We start from the raw sequence: 20,971 nt of genomic DNA, 5'->3' as shown, positions 1-20,971 counted from the left end.
TACCGCAGGGTCGTAGGGGAGCCTGGAGCCTATCCCAGGGAACTCGGGGCACGGGGGCGGGGGGATGATTGGCAACCCATGGCAGGGCACAATCAAGCATGCACATTCACAGACTACGGACAACTTGTAATGACAGTCAGACTACAACACGTCGTTGGACTGGAGGAGGAAACCGGAGTACCCGGAGGAAACCCTGGAAGCACGGGGAGAGTATGCAGGCTCTGTGCACTCAGGGTGAGGGCGGGATTCTAGGCAAGCGCACTAACCACTAAGTCATCATGCAAAAAAAAAAAAAAATGCTCTTGGAAGAATATTTTATTTGCTCTTTTTTTGGGCATCACGTCAGAGACAGAGAGAGAGAGAGAGGGAGTGAGAGAGAGGGAGGGGGGAGCATCGTTTCAGACAGAGCAGACAGAGGGACCAACCAGACCGTGCGCGCGTGCGTGTGTGTGAGAGAGAGAGAGGAGTGCTGTGTGTGTGTGTGTGTGTGTGTGTGTGTGTGTGAGTGAGTGTGTGTGTGTGTGTGTGTGTGTGTGTGGCGTCTGTCTGCCTCTCCACATCTTCACCGAGGCTTAGAGGTGGATTTTTTTTTCTAAAGCAGGGATTATCGCAATAAGGAGGGTGAAAAGGGGGGAAAACATGGCAGTTATTATAGCACGAGGAAGGTGTGTCAGCGATTAGCATCATCAGTGTCGAGACAAAAAAAAATCCATCTCTACATCTCTTCATCTTCATCATTCCCATGGGTTGATCGATCCTATGGTATCGAGAAAAAAAAAGAAAAAAAGACTGCATTCATACACACCCTCGGATTAAATATCGGACGATATTTTTCCATTGAAAAAAAACAGAAAAGAAAAAAACAAAACCACGACGTTTGGCTTAAATTTCCGGGTTTCACCGGTAACGAGCTCGAAACCGAAGCCAGTGAGTATCTTCACCGTGACTGTTCGTGGTGTGGCGTCTGTGTTCTTGTGTGTGTGTGTGTGTGTGTGTGTGTGTGTGTGTGTTTTCTTCTCCTCCCGTGCCTTTACTGTTCACTGACACAAAATGAATTTTCTCAGACCTCTGTGACATCTTTTGCGCTCAACATTCAACATTCAACAAGTATCTCGGTTTTTTTTTTCCTCTCTCTCTCTCTCTCTCTCTCTCTCTCTCTCTCTCTCTCTTCCTGTCACGACGGTTGCTATATTCTTCGCGCCAGAATAGAATCTCGTGCTCCTTCAGGTGAACCACCACTGCACCAAATTAGCCTAGTTAGCTTCATGTCGCATATTGGTTATAGAAAGAAGAGGAAACCTCATAGAACATGGCTGAAATTCTGTCAGTAATGTAAAAGTTAATATCATTCTGGGTCATTTTCAGCCTTGGCTTTTATGTACTTTCTTTTTTTGTTGTTGTTGAGCAAATCCCTTATAGCGATCTAGTGCCGTTACTGACTAGCTGAGGGATGAGTAAGCCTGAGAAGAAGGGAGGGGGGAAATGAGAGGAAAAAAAATATACGGAGGATTGAGACCGTGCTAAACATATTTAAAGCCAGCGAATTTGCGTTATGACAAAGTAAGACGGTCATTTATAAGAGGGAAATGACGATACAAAACAAGGCGGTGTCGAGGACAGTCCGGGGAGTTGTCAGGTCTTATATTAAGGTCAGATGAACAGGAACGTGTGAATAATTTAAAAGCTGAACACCGTCCAGAAAGGGTTTCAACTTCAGCATCGTGTCTGCTTTTCATATAGAAATCTTTGGCTCTTCTTTTATGTCGTTTATTTATTTATTTTTTTAGCCTGCGTGCTACCGTCAGTGCCAGGATTAGGGACGCATCGATATGGATTACCGGTGTACAGTCCAATACTGTATTCATGCTCGAATACCGATATACTGGTCGGTCCCGACAGGATTCTGCGATCGCGGATATTTACGCGAAATCGAGGAAACTCCGCGGTATTCTTCGGGTTTTTTCAAAAATTTCCACAGGTTTGGGCATGTGACAACGTCATCACAACGCGCGTTCAGCCAAAACCCTGTTCGATTCACGTGCGTCGGACACGAGTACAGCTAAAAGGTCTCGTTTACCAACACACATCGCGTGCGAAACAATTTCGTGCGATGTGACGTAAGCCGTACGATGTGTACGTCGTCGCGCTAATGAACAAACGACACAAAAAGACAGCAATCCGTGCATCGTTAATGATTATTAATGGCAAAACAAACCACACCTTAAACCCTGCTCCTCCTCCAAATATTGCTTGATTTTGCGTTAATTTCTGCGAGGGACTGCCAAGTATGTCATTCTTGACGACTATCACTATCAGCCAGTGATGACGATTCTGATGCAGTGAAAACAATCAGACATATTTTACTAACAGCCGTACAGAAGCGTGTGTCCAAGGTAAAACTAAACGGGCTTTTCTGATCTGCAATCCATCTGAGGTAACGAACGTAGCTAGCTACTACAGTAGCTACTTCAAGTCAGATAAACTAGCTAATTTATTATAAAGAGCTAATTTCGTAGCCTACGTGCATGAACACACTCATTTTGCTTTTCACAGCCAATATGCAAACATAAAAAGAGATAAATACAATGTTCCACCATTCCACCATAAGTTTTTGTACTTACAGTATCTCACAAAAGTGAGTACACCCCCCTTTTCATGTGACAGCACTGAAGAAATGACACTTTGCTACAATGTAAAGTAGTGAGTGTACAGCTTGTGTAACAGTGTAAATTTGCTGTCCCCTCAAAATAACTCAACACACAGCCATTAATGTCTAAACCGCTGGCAACAGAAGTGAGTACACCCCTAAGTGAAAATGTCCAAATTGGGACCAAAGTGTCAATATTTTGTAGGTCACCATTATTTTCCAGCACTGCCTTAACCCTCTTGGGCATGGAGTTCACCAGAGCTTCACAGGCTGCCACTGGCGTCCTCTTCCACTCTTCCATGACGACATCATGGAGCTGGTGGATGTTAGAGACCTTGTGCTCCTCTACCTTCCGTTTGAGGATGCCCCACAGAGGCTCAATAGGGTTTAGGTCAGGAGACATATTTGGCCAGTCCATCACCTTCACCCTCAGCTTCTTTAGCAAGGCAGTGGTCGTCTTGGAGGTGTGTTTGGGGTCGTTATCATGCTGGAATACTGCATGCTGATCATGCTCTGCTTCAGTATGTCACAGTACATGTTGGCATTCATGGTTCCCTCAGTGAACTGTAGCTCCCCAGTGCCGGCAGCACTCATGCAGCCCCAGACCATGACACTCTCACCACCATGCTTGACTGTAGGCAAGACACACTTGTCTTTGTACTCCTCACCTGGTTGCCACCACACACGCTTGACACCATCTGAACCAAATAAGTTTATCTTGGTCTCATCAGATCACAGGACATGGTTCCAGTAATCCTTAGTCTGCTTGTCTTCAGCAAACTGTTTGCGGGCTTTCTTGTGCATCGTCTTTAGAAGAGGCTTCGTTCTGGGACGACAGCAATGCAGACCAATTTGATGCAGTGTGCGGCGTACGGTCTGAGCACTGACAGGCTGACCCCCCACCCCTTCAACCTCTGCAGCAATGCTGACAGCACTCGTACATCTATTTCCCAAAGACAACCTCTGGATATGACGCTGAGCACGTGCACTCAACTTCTTTGGTCGACCATGGCGAGGCCTGTTCTGAGTGGAACCTGTCCTGTTAAACCGCTGTATGGTCTTGGCCACCGTGCTGCAGCTCAGTGTCAGGGTCTTGGCAATCTTCTTATAGCCTAGGCCATCTTTATGTAGAGCAACAATTCTTTTTTTCAGATCCTCAGAGAGTTCTTTGCCATGAGGTGCCATGTTGAACTTCCAGTGACCAGTATGAGGGAGTGTGAGAGCGATGACACCAAATTTAACACACCTGCTCCCCATTCACACCTGAGACCTTGTAACACTAACAAGTCACATGACACCGGGGAGGGAAAATGGCTAATTTTGCCCAATTTGGACATTTTCACTTAGGGGTGTACTCACTTTTGTTGGCAGCGGTTTAGACATTAATGGCTGTGTGTTGAGTTATTTTGAGGGGACAGCAAATTTACACTGTTACACAAGCTGTACATGCACTACTTTACATTGTAGCAAAGTGTCATTTCTTCAGTGTTGTCACATGAAAAGATATAATCAAATATTTACAAAAATGTGAGATGTGTACTCACTTTTGTGAGATACTGTATACTCGGTTTGAAAAAAACATATGAATTCATCACTAGTCAGGAGTGTATAATTATGTAGCGATTAAAGTGTGGATTCACACACACATTCCCAGCCTGATATAAAAAAATAAAATTTGCCCCCCCACCCTACTGATATTCCCTCACTCTAAAAATTGCTTCCACTATAAACAGGTCTTCCTTTACACTAGTACCTGACTAAATACACTAGTGTAAATTTGCACTACTGGATTTTCAGGAAAGTTCTCCTGCCAAACTTCAGAAAAGCATTCAGAGAAGGTCATGTCATGTCTGATTTAGTTACACAACACACCTGACAACGCACAATTTGTGTGACAAGCTGAAATATGACCAGCCGGTTGATACCTTGCGCGACACGGTGGTAGCGTTGCTGCTTCACAGCTCCAGGGCACACGGTTCGATCCTGAGCTCGGGTTGCTCCCTGTGTGGAGTTTGCATTGGCCTCTGTGTGGGTTTGCTCCAGGATCTCCAATTTCCTCCCACTTTATAAAAAACATGCCAGTAGGTGGATTGGCTAAATTGCCCCTAGGTGTGAATGTCAGATGGACTGACATCCCATCTAAGGTGTATTCTTGCTTCAAGCCCACGGTTCCGGTCACAGGCTCTGGATTCACCGCAACCCTGACCAGGATGAAGGGGTTACTGAAGATGACTGGTTGCTGTGCGCTGGTCACTTGTGCAGACTTGTGAGAGTTGGTCTGCTTACAGATAAACAAATTTGGAGCAAAATTAGTGAGGAGCAGTAAGTATATAGTTAGTTCATTGCTGTAGAAATGATAACATATTAGCGCGAGGGCATTAATATTAGCCTTAGCTGCTGTTATAGAAAATGAATCAACACCTTCTGTCCAAATAAAATCAAGAATTCAACAGCGCTGCAGTGGAAAGTTTCATATTAATCCAGCATGTGTGGTCATAAAGCACTCTCTGTCTCTCTTTATAGACTATATACTGTATGTGCTGTAGTTACTGGTAGCCTAATGAAGATTTAGAAGGAAATGACAAGCACTGTAATATTATACTCTTTCTTCTTTTAGCCTTTTTTTTTTCTTCCTTCCTCCCTCTGTTCATCCTTCCAGCAGTGATTTGCTTCTCAGAGACCACATTTACACCACCACAATTTAATTAACTTTAAACTCTGGCGGAAGGCCTAGTGTGGTTGTATCGGCATTATGAAACCGTAATGAGTGTGTTCTACATATAGCTCCTTACATCAGGCCCGGATAGTAATGTTTAAAAAAAATATCGCGCTCTAGGTGAGGTAGATCTGCTCAGCTAACATGCTAACCACTAAGCCACCATGCCCCCACCCGGAAAATGTTGCAGCTCACCTCAGACCCTTTAACTAAACGGCCGTCGTTTTGTGTGTTTATGAGTCATTCTTTGGGAGAAGGTGGTATGTCCAGCAAGCAATTCTTCATTTGAGCAATGGTAGATAGTGTTGCAACATACTACCACTTGGCCCTCGGTCTTACATTACCTTTGGCTTTTCTTTGAGACTTACCATAGAATCCTCTCGTGAGCTGTCAGACTGCCCCCTTATTCCGGTCCTCGGGGAATGTCCTTCTTTAATAGCAATTTAAGAGAACTACCACAAGTGACATGCTCAGCTTGCATTTTTACTTGATTCACATCGAGTTCAAGCACCATTTCTTTGGACCCGTGCAAAACCTGCCACTGATTCTTACCATTTGCCAGAAGTCCTTGTCTGTTTTAATATCATGGGAGCATTCTGTCCCAAGGCACTTTGGAGTCTTCTGGCCAGTCCACCCCTGCACTTGAGAAGTACTTTGCTGTGCACAGGATGGAGAGGCCGTAGAATGAAGAATAATCGGTAGTGGAATTAAAGAGCGTTTAGGTAGATTCAGTAGAATCCAGCGTCTCAGATCCTTTGACTGTAACCAAGCACATTGGAGACTCCTTGCAAAAATGTAAATAAATAAATAAATAAATAAAGTCACCATATCCACAATTACATACTTTTTTTGTGGAACATCCACCGTACAAGTCTCTGTGTAATGCCCTTCTATTCTGGTCAATGGTATTTGGGAATTCAACAACGCTGTAGTATAAACTGTGGAACAAACCGTCCAAGGTTTGTCAGAAAGACCATACCACAATCTCCTATATTTAAACTTTCTATAAATTCCCATCTCTCACTTTTGCGCCTTGTGACACTCACCACTTCCACGTCTCCCCCATATTATTCAACGACTGCTACCTGTCTCGCACAAAGCAGAATCGGCCCAGGTTCTGAGAGTTTTTCCCCCGACTACAGTTTCACAGTCACTCTCCATACCGTTTAATTAAAGCTATAGTCCGGCTTTGCACTTAACTCTTCACAAAGCAAAAGTATCCTGATAAACCATATGTCAACAGTATGCAGACACCTGACCGTCACAACCATATGAGGGTTTTCCGCAAACTGCTGCCACAAAGTTGGAAACACAGCAGTGTTTTTGTATGCTGTAAGCATGATAAATTCCTGTAACTGAAAGGCCCAAACCTGTTCCAGCATGACATTGCCCCTGTGCACAAATTGAGGTCCATGAAGACCTGGTTTGGAAGAACTCGAGTAGCCTGCACAGAACCCTGTCTTCAACCCCATTGAAGACCTTTGGGATGAACTGGAACACCAGCTTCGCACCAAACCTTCATGATGGACATCAGTACCTGACCTCTTGTGTCAGAATGGCCAAAAAAAATCCCCACAGCCACTTTCCAAAATATATTGAAAAGCCTTCCCCGGAAGAGCGGACTATCTCAAAATTACAGCCCATAGTTTTGGAATAGGATGTTCAATGGTCAGGTATTGACATACTTTTGGCCATATAGCGTAAATCAAGATCTAAGGTCAGCGCTCTGACTGAAATGTTCTTCATAGCATTACTTTTCAGCAGTGCTACAGAGCACAGAGTAGCTCTAATAACTTTCCCATCCTTCAAAACTATACTGCTATCCTGGTCCTTCTGGGCTTTATTAATAGATTGGAACCCAAACTCGTGTTCCCTGCAGAGAAGAACAAGTTGCGTGTGATCAATCTTTCATTCTATTTTTTGCCAGAATATCAACAAGCACATAAGTGGCGCCTTCAAAACTGTTTTTCACATCTGGCACGTCCCTGCGAGGAACGTTTGAAAGATACGTCATGGGAATCTGAGTAGGTTTTATGATTGCCACAGTTACAAAAACCTTTGGCTAAACTGTGCAAGACCAAGCCCGTACCTTCAGGGTTACAAGGTTACTTGCTGGCTCTGGCAGGTCAGTGGCGTGTAAATGAGATTTTGTTGCGTGTTTACTGACAGGCTCGGGTAAAGTCTGGGATCTGTAACATACATTATAAGGGGTTGTGTGATGAGTTACAGCTACCAGTCGATGATTTTCCAATAACAGCACATCTGGATGTGATTTATTCTTCATATACCACAGCAGTTTGTCAACAATTCCAAATTTTATCCATTAAAGGCCGACACTTCAGTATACGACAGTGCACTTTTTAACCATTTATAGTTACATTTTATGTTTGTCACTCACATTACAGAAGCTATAAACAGTCATTCCCTCACCAGCCTCTCGTTTATTTCTCTTTCTTGAATTCAGTAATAAAAAAAGACAGCTCGTCATGTTATCGAGAAAAGTTCTAAACACCTGTTGGAAAACGTAATGTTCCAAACCCGCTGACGCTGGCGCTGGAGACTCCTTCCAGAAATGTGTATAAAATAAATAAATAAATAAATAATCGCATTGTGCTGTCAAACTAGACATCATATGGGAGATTAGTGTAGTATGATTCCTAGGATGGAAACATTTAGCCCAAGCTAGCATCCCAAAACTAAATTAAATATGGATTTTCTTGTGCATTTTTAAAACAAACAAACAAACAAACAAACAAAAAAAACAACAACCCAAGAACTTTGTAATCCAGACAGGATTTTTTGTTCTGTTCTATACTTACAGTGTGGATGATTTATATGATGTCTATGTTTGCTTTATGGTTTAATTGATGTACTATATTAGTATAAGACAATGTCGCACCGGAGAGGTTTGTGCTTCAGGAAAATGAAACGATCAAAAGAATGAGGCAGGAGGAGGCGGGACTTGCGGTGTCAGCATTACAGTGAAAGGCCTGAATGACGCTGTGCTTTTCTACACAATGTGTGTTTGGCAGAATGAAATAAAAACTGACATGATTTCAGTATAATGCCAAAAAAAAAAAGGCTCAGGACACACACACACACACACACACACACACACAGTGTAACGACACCTCCGCCCCTTCTCTCCACTTGCTCAGTCCCATTGTGCCACGGGCGAGTGACGTCATACTGAAGGGTTTTTCTCAGATGTGACTGTGATGTTTTTCCACATAATTTAACACTTAACCCGAATGATAACAGAACACCGGTCTATTCTAGTCTACTCTTTTATATTCCATTATTTTCTGTTGTGTTTTATTGTATTCTGTTCTTCTTTTTTTTTTTAAATATTCTCTTCGGTTACGTTCTTAGTTTGTTCTGTTCTAATTTCTTCTTTTGTATTCCACTCTATTCTCTTCTATTCCATCCTATTCTCTTCTCTCTCTCTTTTTTTTTTTTTTTGGTTCTGTTCTATTCCATTCTCTTCTACTCTTTTACGTTGTTTTCTATTCTATTTTATTCGATTGTGTTTGGTTCTATTTCGTCCTATTATGTTGTGTTCTATTCTATAATAGATCATATTCTGCTCTGTTCAATTCTGTTTTATAATATTCCATTGTTTTCTTCTCTATTCTTTTCTTTTCTATTGTATTATGTTTGGGTTTTTTTTTTTGTGCTCGGTTCTATTTTATATTTATTTTTCTTTCTATTCTGTTTTCCTTTGGTCTGGTCAAATCTTTTCTCGTATTCTGTAATGTTCTACTCTTCACATTTTATTCTATAGTGTTTGGTTCTGTTCTTTTGTGCTCTATTCTATTCTATTCTATTCTATTCTATTACAGTCTATTCTATTCTGTTATATTCTAGATTCTTCTGTAATATTCTATTTTATTCTTCACAATTTTTTTCTATTCTATTCTATTGCGGTCTGTTCTAGTCTATTTGATTGTGATCTGTTCTATTCTACAGTAGACTATTCTATTGTGTTGTATTCTATTTTATTCCATTCTTTATTATTTTTATCGCATTCTGTTCTATTCTGTTCTATTCGGTTGTTTTTCTTTTCTCTTCTTTTTTGTTCAATTTGATCCTGTCCTGCGTTGCTCTGATGTTCTCTATTCTATCCTGTTGTGTTCCATTCTATTCTATTTTATCCCATTCTTTATTATTTATTATTTTTTTATTCCATTCTATTCTGCTGTGTGTTCTATTCTGTTTTGTTCTATTAGATTGGATCCTTTCCTGCCTTGGTCTGTTGTGTTCTTTTCTATTCTAGTCTACCACATTACCCTGCAGTGAGAGACACACAGAGACAGAGAGAGACAGATACAGAAAGCGAGAGAGACTGAGAGGGAATTTGGAGCTTGTGGGGAGATGATCATTTTGGGGGGGGCAGCGTTGTCACTGCGTGGAAGTGGGAGGGGACTGCAGTATTCTGCATGGCTGCAACACCACCTTCATCCTGCTGGTGGCGCCTCTGGAGGACAAGAGAGAGAGAATGGTAGAGGACATGAGCAGGGGGAGGGAGATGCAGAAAGAGTGTGAGTTTGAGCCTGAGGCACTCTTTACAGCACAGCGGTGGAACACACTGCTGCAGGCGGAGAAAAAAAAAAATCACCCAGCATCCTCCAACATCTTCTCTCTATCTCTCAGTTTTCACCTCCTTCCTTTCCTCTATTCCACTGCCCTTTATCTCTCTATCTCTTTCCCACCTTCTATACGTCCCTCTTTATAACTCCCTCTCTTTTTCTTCCCTTTCATCCCTGCCTCCTACTCCACACCTTACACCCTCCTTTTTACCGTTCTGTCCATAAAATTCCTCATATTGAATTCCCTCGTTTCTGTTTTCTGTCTCTCCATCCGTTTCTCTATCCCTCTAACCATCCTGCGTCCTCTCCCTCTACACCTCCATTTCTTTATCTCCATCTCTCTTTTCTTCTTTACCTCTTTCTGTCTTCCTCGATACCTCTTTCTTCATTCCTCCACCTGTTATCCCCTTTTCTTTTCTTCTTCCTCTTCCTCCGTTTAACTCTGTCGTTCTCTTTTCCTTCCTATCTCTGTCCGTATCACTCCTCTCTCGAGTACACATCTGTCTTTCCGTCTCTCTATACACTTCCCTCTCTCATTCTATACCTCTTTTTACACCTGGCTCTCTCAGTATACCTCCATTCTTTATCCCTTACATTACGACTCTCTGTGTATGTGCCTCTCTCTCTCTCTCTCTCTCTCTCTCTCTCTCTCTTTACACCACTCCATTTCTCCCTCACCCCGTTCTCATTCTCGCTCTCTATTTCTACACACCTTCCACACACACATCTCTCCCTCCTTCCTTCTCTCTCACTCTCGGTGTGATCGCGCCCCTTATTTACGCGCTCTGTTTTTATTTTCTGTTTGATATTCTCTCGCTCCCTCATCCTTCACACTGTACATGTAAATTCTTGCCTTTGCTCTTCTTCGCTCCTCCTCCTCCACCTCCTCCTCTCACGTCATCTCTCTGAGTTATTCTCCCTTTTCCTCTCCTCCCTCCATCCTGCTCCCCTTTAATCCCCCATCTCTTCTCTTTTTACTCTTTTTATAGAAGAGGTTTTGCAATTTTTTTTACATCATTCGCTCTCTCTTTTTTCTCTTTCTCTCTCCTTCTCCTTCTTTTTTTTCTCCCCCACTAGCTGCAGTGTTTACTAATGTATATTCATCCCAGATCTCTCGCTGCCTTTCTCTTTGTCTTTTTTTCTTGCTCTTCACTGATATCTAGTGTTTGCCTCTCGTTTTACACACAAACACATACACATACACATACACACACACACACACACACACACACACACACACACACTGTAATGCAGTGGTAGAGGACATGGTGAATGTCATCTGTGCTGTAAATGCTCAGTAATTAAACTCCTTTCTCCATCTCTCCATTCATTCTCTCATCTACACATTCTCCTCGTGTCCTTTACTATTGTTTCCTTTTTCATTCTTCTCCAACTTCTTCCCACAACCACCTCTCCCCCCACCACACACACCACAGTGGTCTGTTTAGTCATCTATCCAGTCCATCCATCATAAAGGTGTACAGTCAGAGACTAAAGCTCATCTTTTTCTGTGTACATTGTGTTAATCTTCTTCTACCCTTCAAGCAGTGGTAGCTCAGTGGTTAAGACGTTTGTCTTTCCCTCGCCCAATCTTTCCCTCGCCCAATCCCCCCCCAATCTTTCCCTCGCCCAATCCCCCCCCCCACCCAATCTTTCCCTCGCCCAACCCCCCCCACCCAATCTTTCACTTGCCTAATCCCCCCACCCAATCTTTCCCTCCCCCAAACTTTCCCTCACCCAATCTTTCCCTCCCCCAATCTTTCCCTCACCCAATCTTTCCCTGAACCAATCTTTTCCCCCTCCCAGTCTTTCCCCTGCCCAATATTTCCCTCTCCCAAACTTTCCCACGCCCAGTCTTTCCCTCTCCCAATTTTTCCCCTGCCCAGTCTTTCCCCCTCCCAATATTTCCCCTGCCCAATCTTTCCCCCTCCCAGTCTTTCCCCTGCCCAATCTTTCCCTCGCCCAGTCTTTCCCTCTCCCAGTCTTTCCCTCACCCAGTCTCTCCCTCTCCCAAACTTCCCTGCCCAATTTTTCCCCTGCCCAGTCTTTCCCTCTCCCAATTTTTCCCCTGCCCAATCTTTCCCCCTCCCTATATTTCCCCTGCCCAATCTTTCCCCCTCCCAGTCTTTCCCATGCCCAATCTTTCCCTCGCCCAGTCTTTCCCTCTCCCAGTCTTTCCCTCTCCCAAACTTTCCTCTGCCCAATATTTCCCCTGTCCAATCTTTCCCCCACCCATTTTTCCCCCCACCAAATCTTTCCCTCACCCAATCTTTCCCTTGCCCAGTCTTCCCCTTGCCCAGTCTTTCCGTCGCCCAATCTTTCCTTCACCCAATATTTGGAATCTCTACGGTTCAGTTCACTACAGACACACTGTTTACACTCACACTTTGCTTTAATTCCGATTACTGCTAGAAGACGAGATCTTGGCGGCCTCCGAGTATTTTTAAACTAGCCACCTAGACCACGCCATTAACTGTTCTGTCCGCTGCTCCTCCCAACACTGAAACTGTTCCTAAACCTATGATGCGTTCAAGTGATGTCAGCAAGATCGTATTATACGAGTTTTAATACACACGAATGCAACCACAAAGTCATAATTACGAGTGGGAAACTCAGGATTTTCTTTGAGCTCAGAGTTTCCGAGTTGGGGGCGTGTCAGTAAGAAAACATTGTGGAATCGATGGATGCAACATCTGTAGTTGACGGTAAATTAGTTGAAATTGAACGTTTACAATAAAACAAGCTAACTGCCTGCACAAAAATACGATAGCGTTGTACAATTACGATACAACATCTAACGATAAAGTTTACAGTGGCTTCATAAATTGATTAAAAGGATAAAAAAAGCTCAATACACCTGATGCGCATTCTTTGTTCTTCATTTTCGAGAAGTAGAGTTTAAAAACCATGCTGTATTTTTTTGGAGTTAATCATGCTCTGACCAGAGTGGCTTGAACGCACCTGACGTCGTAATTACGACTTCCCAACTCGTAAATACGAACTTCCCAGGAGGACTTGAATCCACAGCAATCGTCGTTTTGTTGGACGATATATTGTCCCAGAAATAATTGCGATAATTGATATTATTGTCATTTTAAGACCATTTTATGACACTGATATAACGATAATATAACAGCGTAATAATACAAATACACCCTTTCAAAGCGCAATGACCTTTTAATCCTTAAGAATATCCAGACGTTTGTGATTGGAACGTCAAAAAATAGTTTTTTACATTTTTACTTTGCATTTCGTCAGTATTTCGTCATGTCATATTCATTGTACGTGGGGTACTGAGCACACTGCCCCATAATTACACACCATCTAGAAAGGCAAGCAACTCAGTGGAACATTATATCTGTCAAGTAGCTACATTTCGAAATTGTTGTTCATTCAGAAGAAGTAATTTCAACGGAATTTAAAAATATATGGAGTTGTTAATGCGGACTTACATTTGATATAAATAATGAGGCTCTGCTCTGCTACACCTGGCTCTATGGACAGGCCACCATTGGCATCATTATTTGATAGAATGAACTCTTTTTTTTTTTTTTAACATTTCAGAACACGTTGGCATATAAGATACACCCATTTTCCATTTCTGTTCATGTTGTACTGCCTGTTTGTGGTCCTGACACTCAGCTGTCCCGTCTCAAACACACCCTCCACCCAGATAAAATAGAATAAACTCATAATAATAATACAGCTATCACTACAACAGACGATGCTTCTCTTCTGCGAAATGTAGGAATTTTAGCTGGAGTAGCCCTTGATTCCCTCTCATTCTGCTTGTCCTGCTTCAGTAAACCTCGGCGTCATGGAATATCTTGTTTTTTAGTCTATGATGTTCAGACTTCGATTCGGGTCTCAGGAAACTACTCACGCTAGTATCTAGAGCATTAAAAGCTATTAAATGCTCAAAGGATAGGTTTCCCTTCTGGAAAGGTTTCATGTCGAAACTTTTTTGGAAAGTTAGACCCATTAACTACTTTTGATTAAGACTGTATTGTATCGTATGTATCGTAGTTATACTGGTCATATACTAGCTCTTACTAGAGCTGTTTCCAGTCTCTGAGGTCACCAACCCTGTTCCTGGAGATCTCCCTTCCTGAAGACTTTAGTTCCAGGTATAATCGCGTCCACTCGACTATCTAATCAATGCCTTAAGAAGTTCTTGATTAACTAAAACAGGTGTGTTGGAGATGAAACCCGCAGGAAGGGCGATCTCAAGGAAGTTCTACTGGCTTCATACCAGTTGTAATTTGCAATTTGATTGGACGATGCGTGCTTTAGTTTGTCCTCTATATGTATATATGATAGAGTAAATAATCCACCTTGTTCATGACGGTTTCTCACACGCACCTTCTCAATCACTGACGATCACGTGCTAAAGATTTGTCCGAACAATATTGGCCCAGCGCTCCGATAGACTTCATGAATCAATAATCTGGGTTGGAAAGAAATCAGCCCCAGCCTCGCTTCTTTTGTGTATTACTCTCACTCTCACGATTCGAATTATTATCGTCAATAGCAAATAACCGTACGTGGACGCCGAAATCGAAACCTTATATTGACGTCTTGTTATCTTTGTTAGGCAGGACGGGCTCATCCTTGCTAGCAGTCATGCCCACGAAAACAAGTCATGCCGGACAGAAGCGTCCTACCTCGCGTTCGGCCGTCTCGATCCGTCGCTCGAGTTCGCAAACTTTTGGCGAGGACCCAGATATGGAAAAGGAAGTCTGAAAGTATGGAATGGAAACCGACTAGAATAGATGAAGACGAGGGCAGGATGAAAGTGGGAAAGACGAGAGTTGAGGTGGACATGAGCAAACGGATGCAAGACAGAGAGAGAAGTGGAGAAGGAAAAGTGAAGCATGTGGGAAAGGATCCTGAATGCGGAACCTGAGAGAGAGAGAGAGCGAGCGAGAGAGAGAGAGAGATATTGAAGTTAACATATTAGTTAGGAAGCACAGGGGTAACACAGACGGCACTGCAGTGGCAGAGAGAGAGAGGGAGAGAGAGAGAGAGAGAGAGAGCAGAGGACGAAATGAGAAAGCAACTCCAGCTTTTACTGCAGCAGAAAACTCATTCACCCCCCCAACCCACCACACCTCCTGCTAGTGACGTTAAGGCTGGAATGCTATACTGCTGAACACATCTCTCTCTCTCTCTCTCTCTCTCTCTCTCTCCGCTCACTTTACTGAATGACATTGTAATTCCGAACAACACTCAGTACCTACAGTACTCCCCAGCCGAATCCTTGAATTAACAGCTACGGTGCAGACGTCCACAGAAAGCCAATGGATTGACAAACCACAGCACTTTTAAATGCTTGATTCTGATTGGTCAGAAGGTGTCGATTCGTTTTCTCTGACAGTAGTTCCCGCTGCGAGTCTAATCATTAATGTGTTGGTTGTAAATGTTCATCATTTATATAGCAACAGTGAGAGTCAACTCGGAGCGGCGTTCATTCTGAGCAGAACGCTGGCAGACGACGTTGAGTAAACCGAGAGTAAGCCGTGACTGTAACGTGGGAAAGCATGTGGCATTTAAAAGCAGGAAGTAGACAGAGCTAGAAAACAAGGGATTTGGTGGGGAAATGGGAAACATGACGAGAATGCCTGGTAAGACTTCACGAAGACACGGGTATAACCTAGACAAAGTAACTGAGGGCGGAACAGAGGACAGGTGAGTGTAATCGGGATATACGCCAACCACGGGGTTAGGGGGCGGAGACAAGACTCGAAACAAAACGCATATGTTCAGACAATCACATGACGCAAACAAAACCGTGTGACACGTACAGGCTGAAAGGGGAAATCTGACAGCTATGGTGAAGTTTACTGCAAGGAGATGTTTATTTAACATTTCTGGAAGGAGTCTCCACTGTCAGTGGTAGCTCAGCAGTTGAGACGTTGATCTACTGATTGGAAGGTCGTGAGTTCAAATAAGCTGCCACTGCTGGGCCCTTGGGCAAGGCCCTTAACCCTCAACTGCTCAGCTGTATAAATGAGATAAATGTACTGTAAGTCGCTCTGGATAACGGTGTCCACCAAATGCCATACATGTACGAGTGGTATGACCTTTGACCCCTGTTTCGCCTGTATTGTTCTGGTGTTTCAGGCCAGCATTGCGCAGGTGGTGTTCTTTGCTGCATGTCGTCTCCTTTATTTTCAGCGGAGGACTTCGAGTGACATCACGGTAGTGACGCTGATCATTTTTCTCGACGCCATTGTGTCATGTCATAGGCCCGCTACAGCGCTTCAGGACTTCTTTCTGTTTCGGTTCTCAAAGCCTTTGATGTCACTGCGGATTTATGCTAATGTTACGATAGCAGAGTTAGAACAAACATGCAAAGCAACAAGTGAATTAACACCACAGTGTGTGTGTGTGTGTGTGTGTGTGTGTGTGTGTGTGAGTGTGTGTGTGTGAGAGAGAGAGAGAGAGAGAGTCCAGTTGGGCGCAAGACATCACCAGAGCTGTTCATTTAACACAGGGGATCTTGCTGTGCTTCATGGGATCAGTGTGATGCTCAACACACACACACATCTGTGTATTCTGGCATCTAGACAGTCATCCAGCTAGCCAGACCGAGAGATAGAGAGATAGATAGATAGATAGATAGATAGATAGGTAGGTAGGTAGATAGATAGATAGACAGACAACAGACAACATACACTCTTAGAACATGTTGAATCTAGAACCCTTAAGTGTTCTTCAGTTTGTCCTTAAAGGTTCTGTGTTGAACCCCACAGCAAAAGAACAAAAAGAGAAAGAAAACAGATAGAGACAGACGATGGAGATATGTACAGAAGATACAGAGAGTGACAGACAGATGGATAGACAGAAGAGTAGACAGACAGATGGAATGATCTGAAGACAGATATACAGACAGACAGATGGATACACAGACAAACAGACAGAAAGAATTATCTGCAGACAGAGACAGAAAGACAGATAGAGTCAGACAGTTAGACAGACAGACAGTTGGAATGATCTGCAGACAGACATAGACATATAGACATAAATAGATACGCAGACATATAGAATAAAAGTTCCCCATTATATACTAAACATGTCCCCCCCTCTCTCTCCTTGTCTCTGTACATGTCTCTCGCCCTCCGCAGACTCCTCCCTCTCCTCCCGGTTTTCTCACCTCCTCCCACCCCCATCCCCCCTCCTCTCTATGCTCAGCTCGGTGTGCGTGTCGTCGTTCCGAGGGCGCAAGGCGGGCAACCAGTCGTCCAACAAGGCATGCGGGAGCGCCGACATGCCGTGCCCGGCGGACAGCGAGCGCATCGTGATCAACTGCGGCGGCGTGCGCCACGAGACTTACCGCAGCACGCTGCGCACGCTGCCCGGCACGCGCCTCGCGTGGCTCACCGAGCCCGACGCGCCCAACAACTTCGACTACGATGCGGCGGCCGACGAGTTCTTCTTCGACCGGCACCCAGCCGTGTTCGCCTTCGTGCTCAACTACTACCGCACCGGTAAGCTGCACTGTCCGGGCGACGTGTGCGGCCCGCTCTTCGAGGAGGAGCTCGCCTTCTGGGGCATCGACGAGACGGATGTGGAGGCGTGCTGCTGGATGAACTACCGGCAGCACCGCGACGCCGAGGAAGCGCTCGACAGCTTCGAGACACCCGAACCGGACCCCCCGGACGATGACGCCGCGCTCGCTGGAGGAGCGGACGGAGACCTGCGGCGTCTCTGCTTGCACGAGGACGGGCGCAAAGTGGGATGGTGGCGCGTGTGGCAACCCAAAATCTGGGCGCTTTTCGAAGACCCTTATTCTTCCAAATACGCACGGGTGAGTATATTCTATCTCTTATTAAAGAAATATCAAGCATTGCTGTTCCCCCCCCCCAGCCTCTTTGAGCAGCGCGCGCTCGGTGTCCACCCGAAAACTGCGCGTGGACAAAATGCACGTTTTTCTATAATGGCACACTACTACTGTATATTACTATATAACCATTCATGCACGTGCGTCTACAGTACTGTGCCTTTTTTTTTTTTTGCCTGTTTTGTTTTGAAAGTAATATCTATATAGTTTTATAAAAATGCACAGGTGATGTATAAGTTACAGGTGTAAATGCGCGTGCCCAAGTTGACTGACAAACAGGACGTCTTAATTAACATCATTAATTACTAATCAATTACTCAGCTGGCTAACCAGATGTTTAGTATCGGATGTTGTTGTTTTTATTTTCCTCTGGTGGATAGTATTAGCAATAACTGTGAGAAAGTATCTGATCACATTCTTTACTAAACAATACAACTCAAATCGCCATAGCAACGCGTGCATGACTTTCACCCTGTTGTCCTCGCGTGCTCTGTTTTTTTTTTTTTTTTTTTTTTTTAAATATTGTCAACTTTGAGTACATAAACGCAGAGATGATGGTATTGTGCGTGTGCGTAACCCGACTCTGAATACGAGTAACTTTCCCCACAGTAATGTATACAGATTCTGAATACGAATAGACTCTGAAACACTCGGATCATTTTTTCCGAGCATGCAGTTCGAACGCAGGTGAATTACGCTACACAAACCCGAACACTGAATCTACCGTACGAGCTTTATGTTGAAGCTGTTAACCAGCATAATCCTCATCGACTTTCCCTCCACGCTTCCCCTTGAGAGAGTCTTCTTCGGCATCTTTACGGCTGTTCCGTTACTTTATCAGCTGAGGTGAAGTTCGCAAGGCGATCCCTTAAGAGCCAGAGTCGACAAAACCATCACGAGAACGCCGTCACTGATGCTAACAGTTCCAATGATAAACACCTTCGAAGAACAAAATGGGAGTCGTTTGTTGTTTTTGAATCAGCAGAAAGAATTCGACACGGACGTCGCAAAAACGGGTGGAGTCGCACGGGAAATTTTTTTACCAGGGGTTCCGGTGCTGATATACCGATGACTTCGTGGAATGCTTCAAAATATCCATTAAAACGTTTGACGTTTCTTTAGCCTAGGCTAGGGCCAATCAAACTCTCGTAAAGCAAAATGAGTCATAATTCACTCAAACTTCTAGACTCCTTCACATCACACGGACGTATTAGTCTCCAGCGCCGTAGCTTTTTTTCTTTTCTTCCTTTCTTCACTCTGAACCGGGCCGCCTCCGATGACAGCCACACTGTGCACGTTTTGATCCCCGATAAAACGCGAGCCGAGCCTGTTTACCGGACATACAGACCTGGACTATTTCCTCGAGCTTGAGTAGACTTGTAGGGTGACCTCGCTTTTCTGTCAAGGTAGAACGTGATGAGTTCATTGACGTGAAATAAAATGAAATATATTGAAAAATGAGTCAATAACAGCATTCTGTTTAAAGCAGTCCGCGGTGATTAAAATCAGACGATCTCGCGGGATTCCCAACAGGCTGCGGGAAAATGATCCGCGATTGGCCGGACTACAAAAACACACACGTAAAAGTACGAGTCGTCGCCGAGATTCTATAGATGGTCGATCAAATGGCGTCTGTCGATCGTCGTTACGTGAAAGTTTCTCTTTTTGGTCTGGTGCTGGTTAAAATGTCAACTTTGTGAAAGTTCAAACCGCCATCGTATAACGCGTAAATAAAAAAAGGACTCGTGCGGCAGGTGATGAGGAGACTGTGCAAACCGGTTTGAGCCGACAGGATGGCGACGGTGACTCAAATAACGGCTGGTTACGACCCGGGCGAGAAGAACAGCGTCTCAGAATGCACATCACGTCACACCTTGTGGCGGAACGGCTACAACGGCAGATCAGGTTCCACTCCTGACAGCAAAAAAAACAGGAACCCGAGGCTACAGTCGTCCCGGCCCGGGCTCACCCAAACTACGCAGCTGAAGATTGGAGGAAAAAAAAAAAAAAAACGTTTGCAGGGCTCATTCCAATCCAAGCACCGTCACGTTCCCGATACATATTTTTACCATCGTGTTCTGGTGCTTGGACCCCCTGCAGTCAAATACTGGACGAACATCGCTCGGTCTTTTTCCAGTCTTCAGCTGTCGTGTTCAAAGGAAAAGAAAAGCGCCATATTGTCAATCGTTGAGCGAAATAATTCACGTGATTGGATACGTTCCTCAGCTCCGCTACGGTACTTCTCAGTACTTTTCAGTACTCGGGACGGTCCGTTGGCGTATATCGAGTCGAATCTGAAAAAATAATGCCAAAAATAAAAAAAAGAACAGTGCTTGCGACAACAACTGGTAGGATATATTTTCTTGTTGTCGTTGATGGAGAATCAGTGTGAAAGTTTATGGCTTTTGATCTTGACCCAGCCAGGTCTCTAGAACATTCTGAGCCTTAAGTTTTTAAATCCAAGCCCGGTACAATTCTGCCTGTTTTGTCAATCGGAGCTTTGGTCTCGGTACCAACGCATTAAAAAATCCCTGATTAGTTAATCCTTAGTCGGAATGTGCTCTGGAGGAAACGCGTCTTGACTGTGGTAATGTCATTCACAGGTCAATTCACAGGTCGCTCCTGCAGCTTCCGTGATATAGAGCAGAACACCAAGACACCTGCGGTTACACGAGTGTGATCTGTTCTCTGTGTGTGTGTGTGTGTGTGTGTGTGAGCACATGCAGCGCTGTAACCTAGTTAAAGCGCGTCCGAGTGATCCACGACCTAGTGAAAAACACGCGGCGTGGAAGAAATTAAGAACGAGAAGGAGAGCTAGGTGATGGTTGAGAGAGACGAGGTGGAGATCGGATCGGCGGTGAGTTAAAGCGCGGTGGAAGCACGGTGAGGACGGATGGTACAGCGTTCATGAGAGGAGCGATAATCAGACGAGTTGTTCACGCCGACGCCGACCTTCTCTCTCTCTCTCTCTCTCGCTCTCTTTACACACACACACACACTGATTTTACTGCAGTGAAGAAAGCGCGAGCCCGAGTGAGAGCTACAGATCAGGACAAGAGTGAGACCGAACGAGGACAGGAGCAAGAGGACGAGCATCACGTCCAGCTAAAGACACGAGCAATCCGATCCTCCTTAAAGCACTGTTTATCGACTGATCGGTTATTGATGATGCGCTG

General features: G+C 44.3%; 1 protein-coding gene across 3 annotated transcripts in view; it reads left to right on the top strand.

The window, feature by feature from the left end:
* The first annotated feature begins 257 nt into the window (after positions 1-257).
* Positions 258-20,971, top strand: part of kcnc3b (potassium voltage-gated channel, Shaw-related subfamily, member 3b) — a 65,238-nt gene continuing 44,524 nt past the window's right edge. For all 3 annotated transcript variants that reach the window (XM_053620294.1, XM_053620286.1, XM_053620303.1), the window contains exons 1-2: positions 258-927; positions 17,080-17,762. In XM_053620294.1, the coding sequence (XP_053476269.1) occupies positions 17,139-17,762 (624 nt within the window). In that variant the 5' untranslated portion in view covers positions 258-927; positions 17,080-17,138. The remainder of the gene's footprint in view (positions 928-17,079; positions 17,763-20,971) is intronic.

The sequence above is a fragment of the Ictalurus furcatus genome, chromosome 1, assembly GCF_023375685.1.
Source record: "Ictalurus furcatus strain D&B chromosome 1, Billie_1.0, whole genome shotgun sequence".
Taxonomy (NCBI): Eukaryota; Metazoa; Chordata; class Actinopteri; order Siluriformes; family Ictaluridae; genus Ictalurus; species Ictalurus furcatus.
The sequence above is the reverse complement of the archived record's forward strand: the minus strand, read 5'-3'. Positions and strand labels throughout refer to the sequence as shown.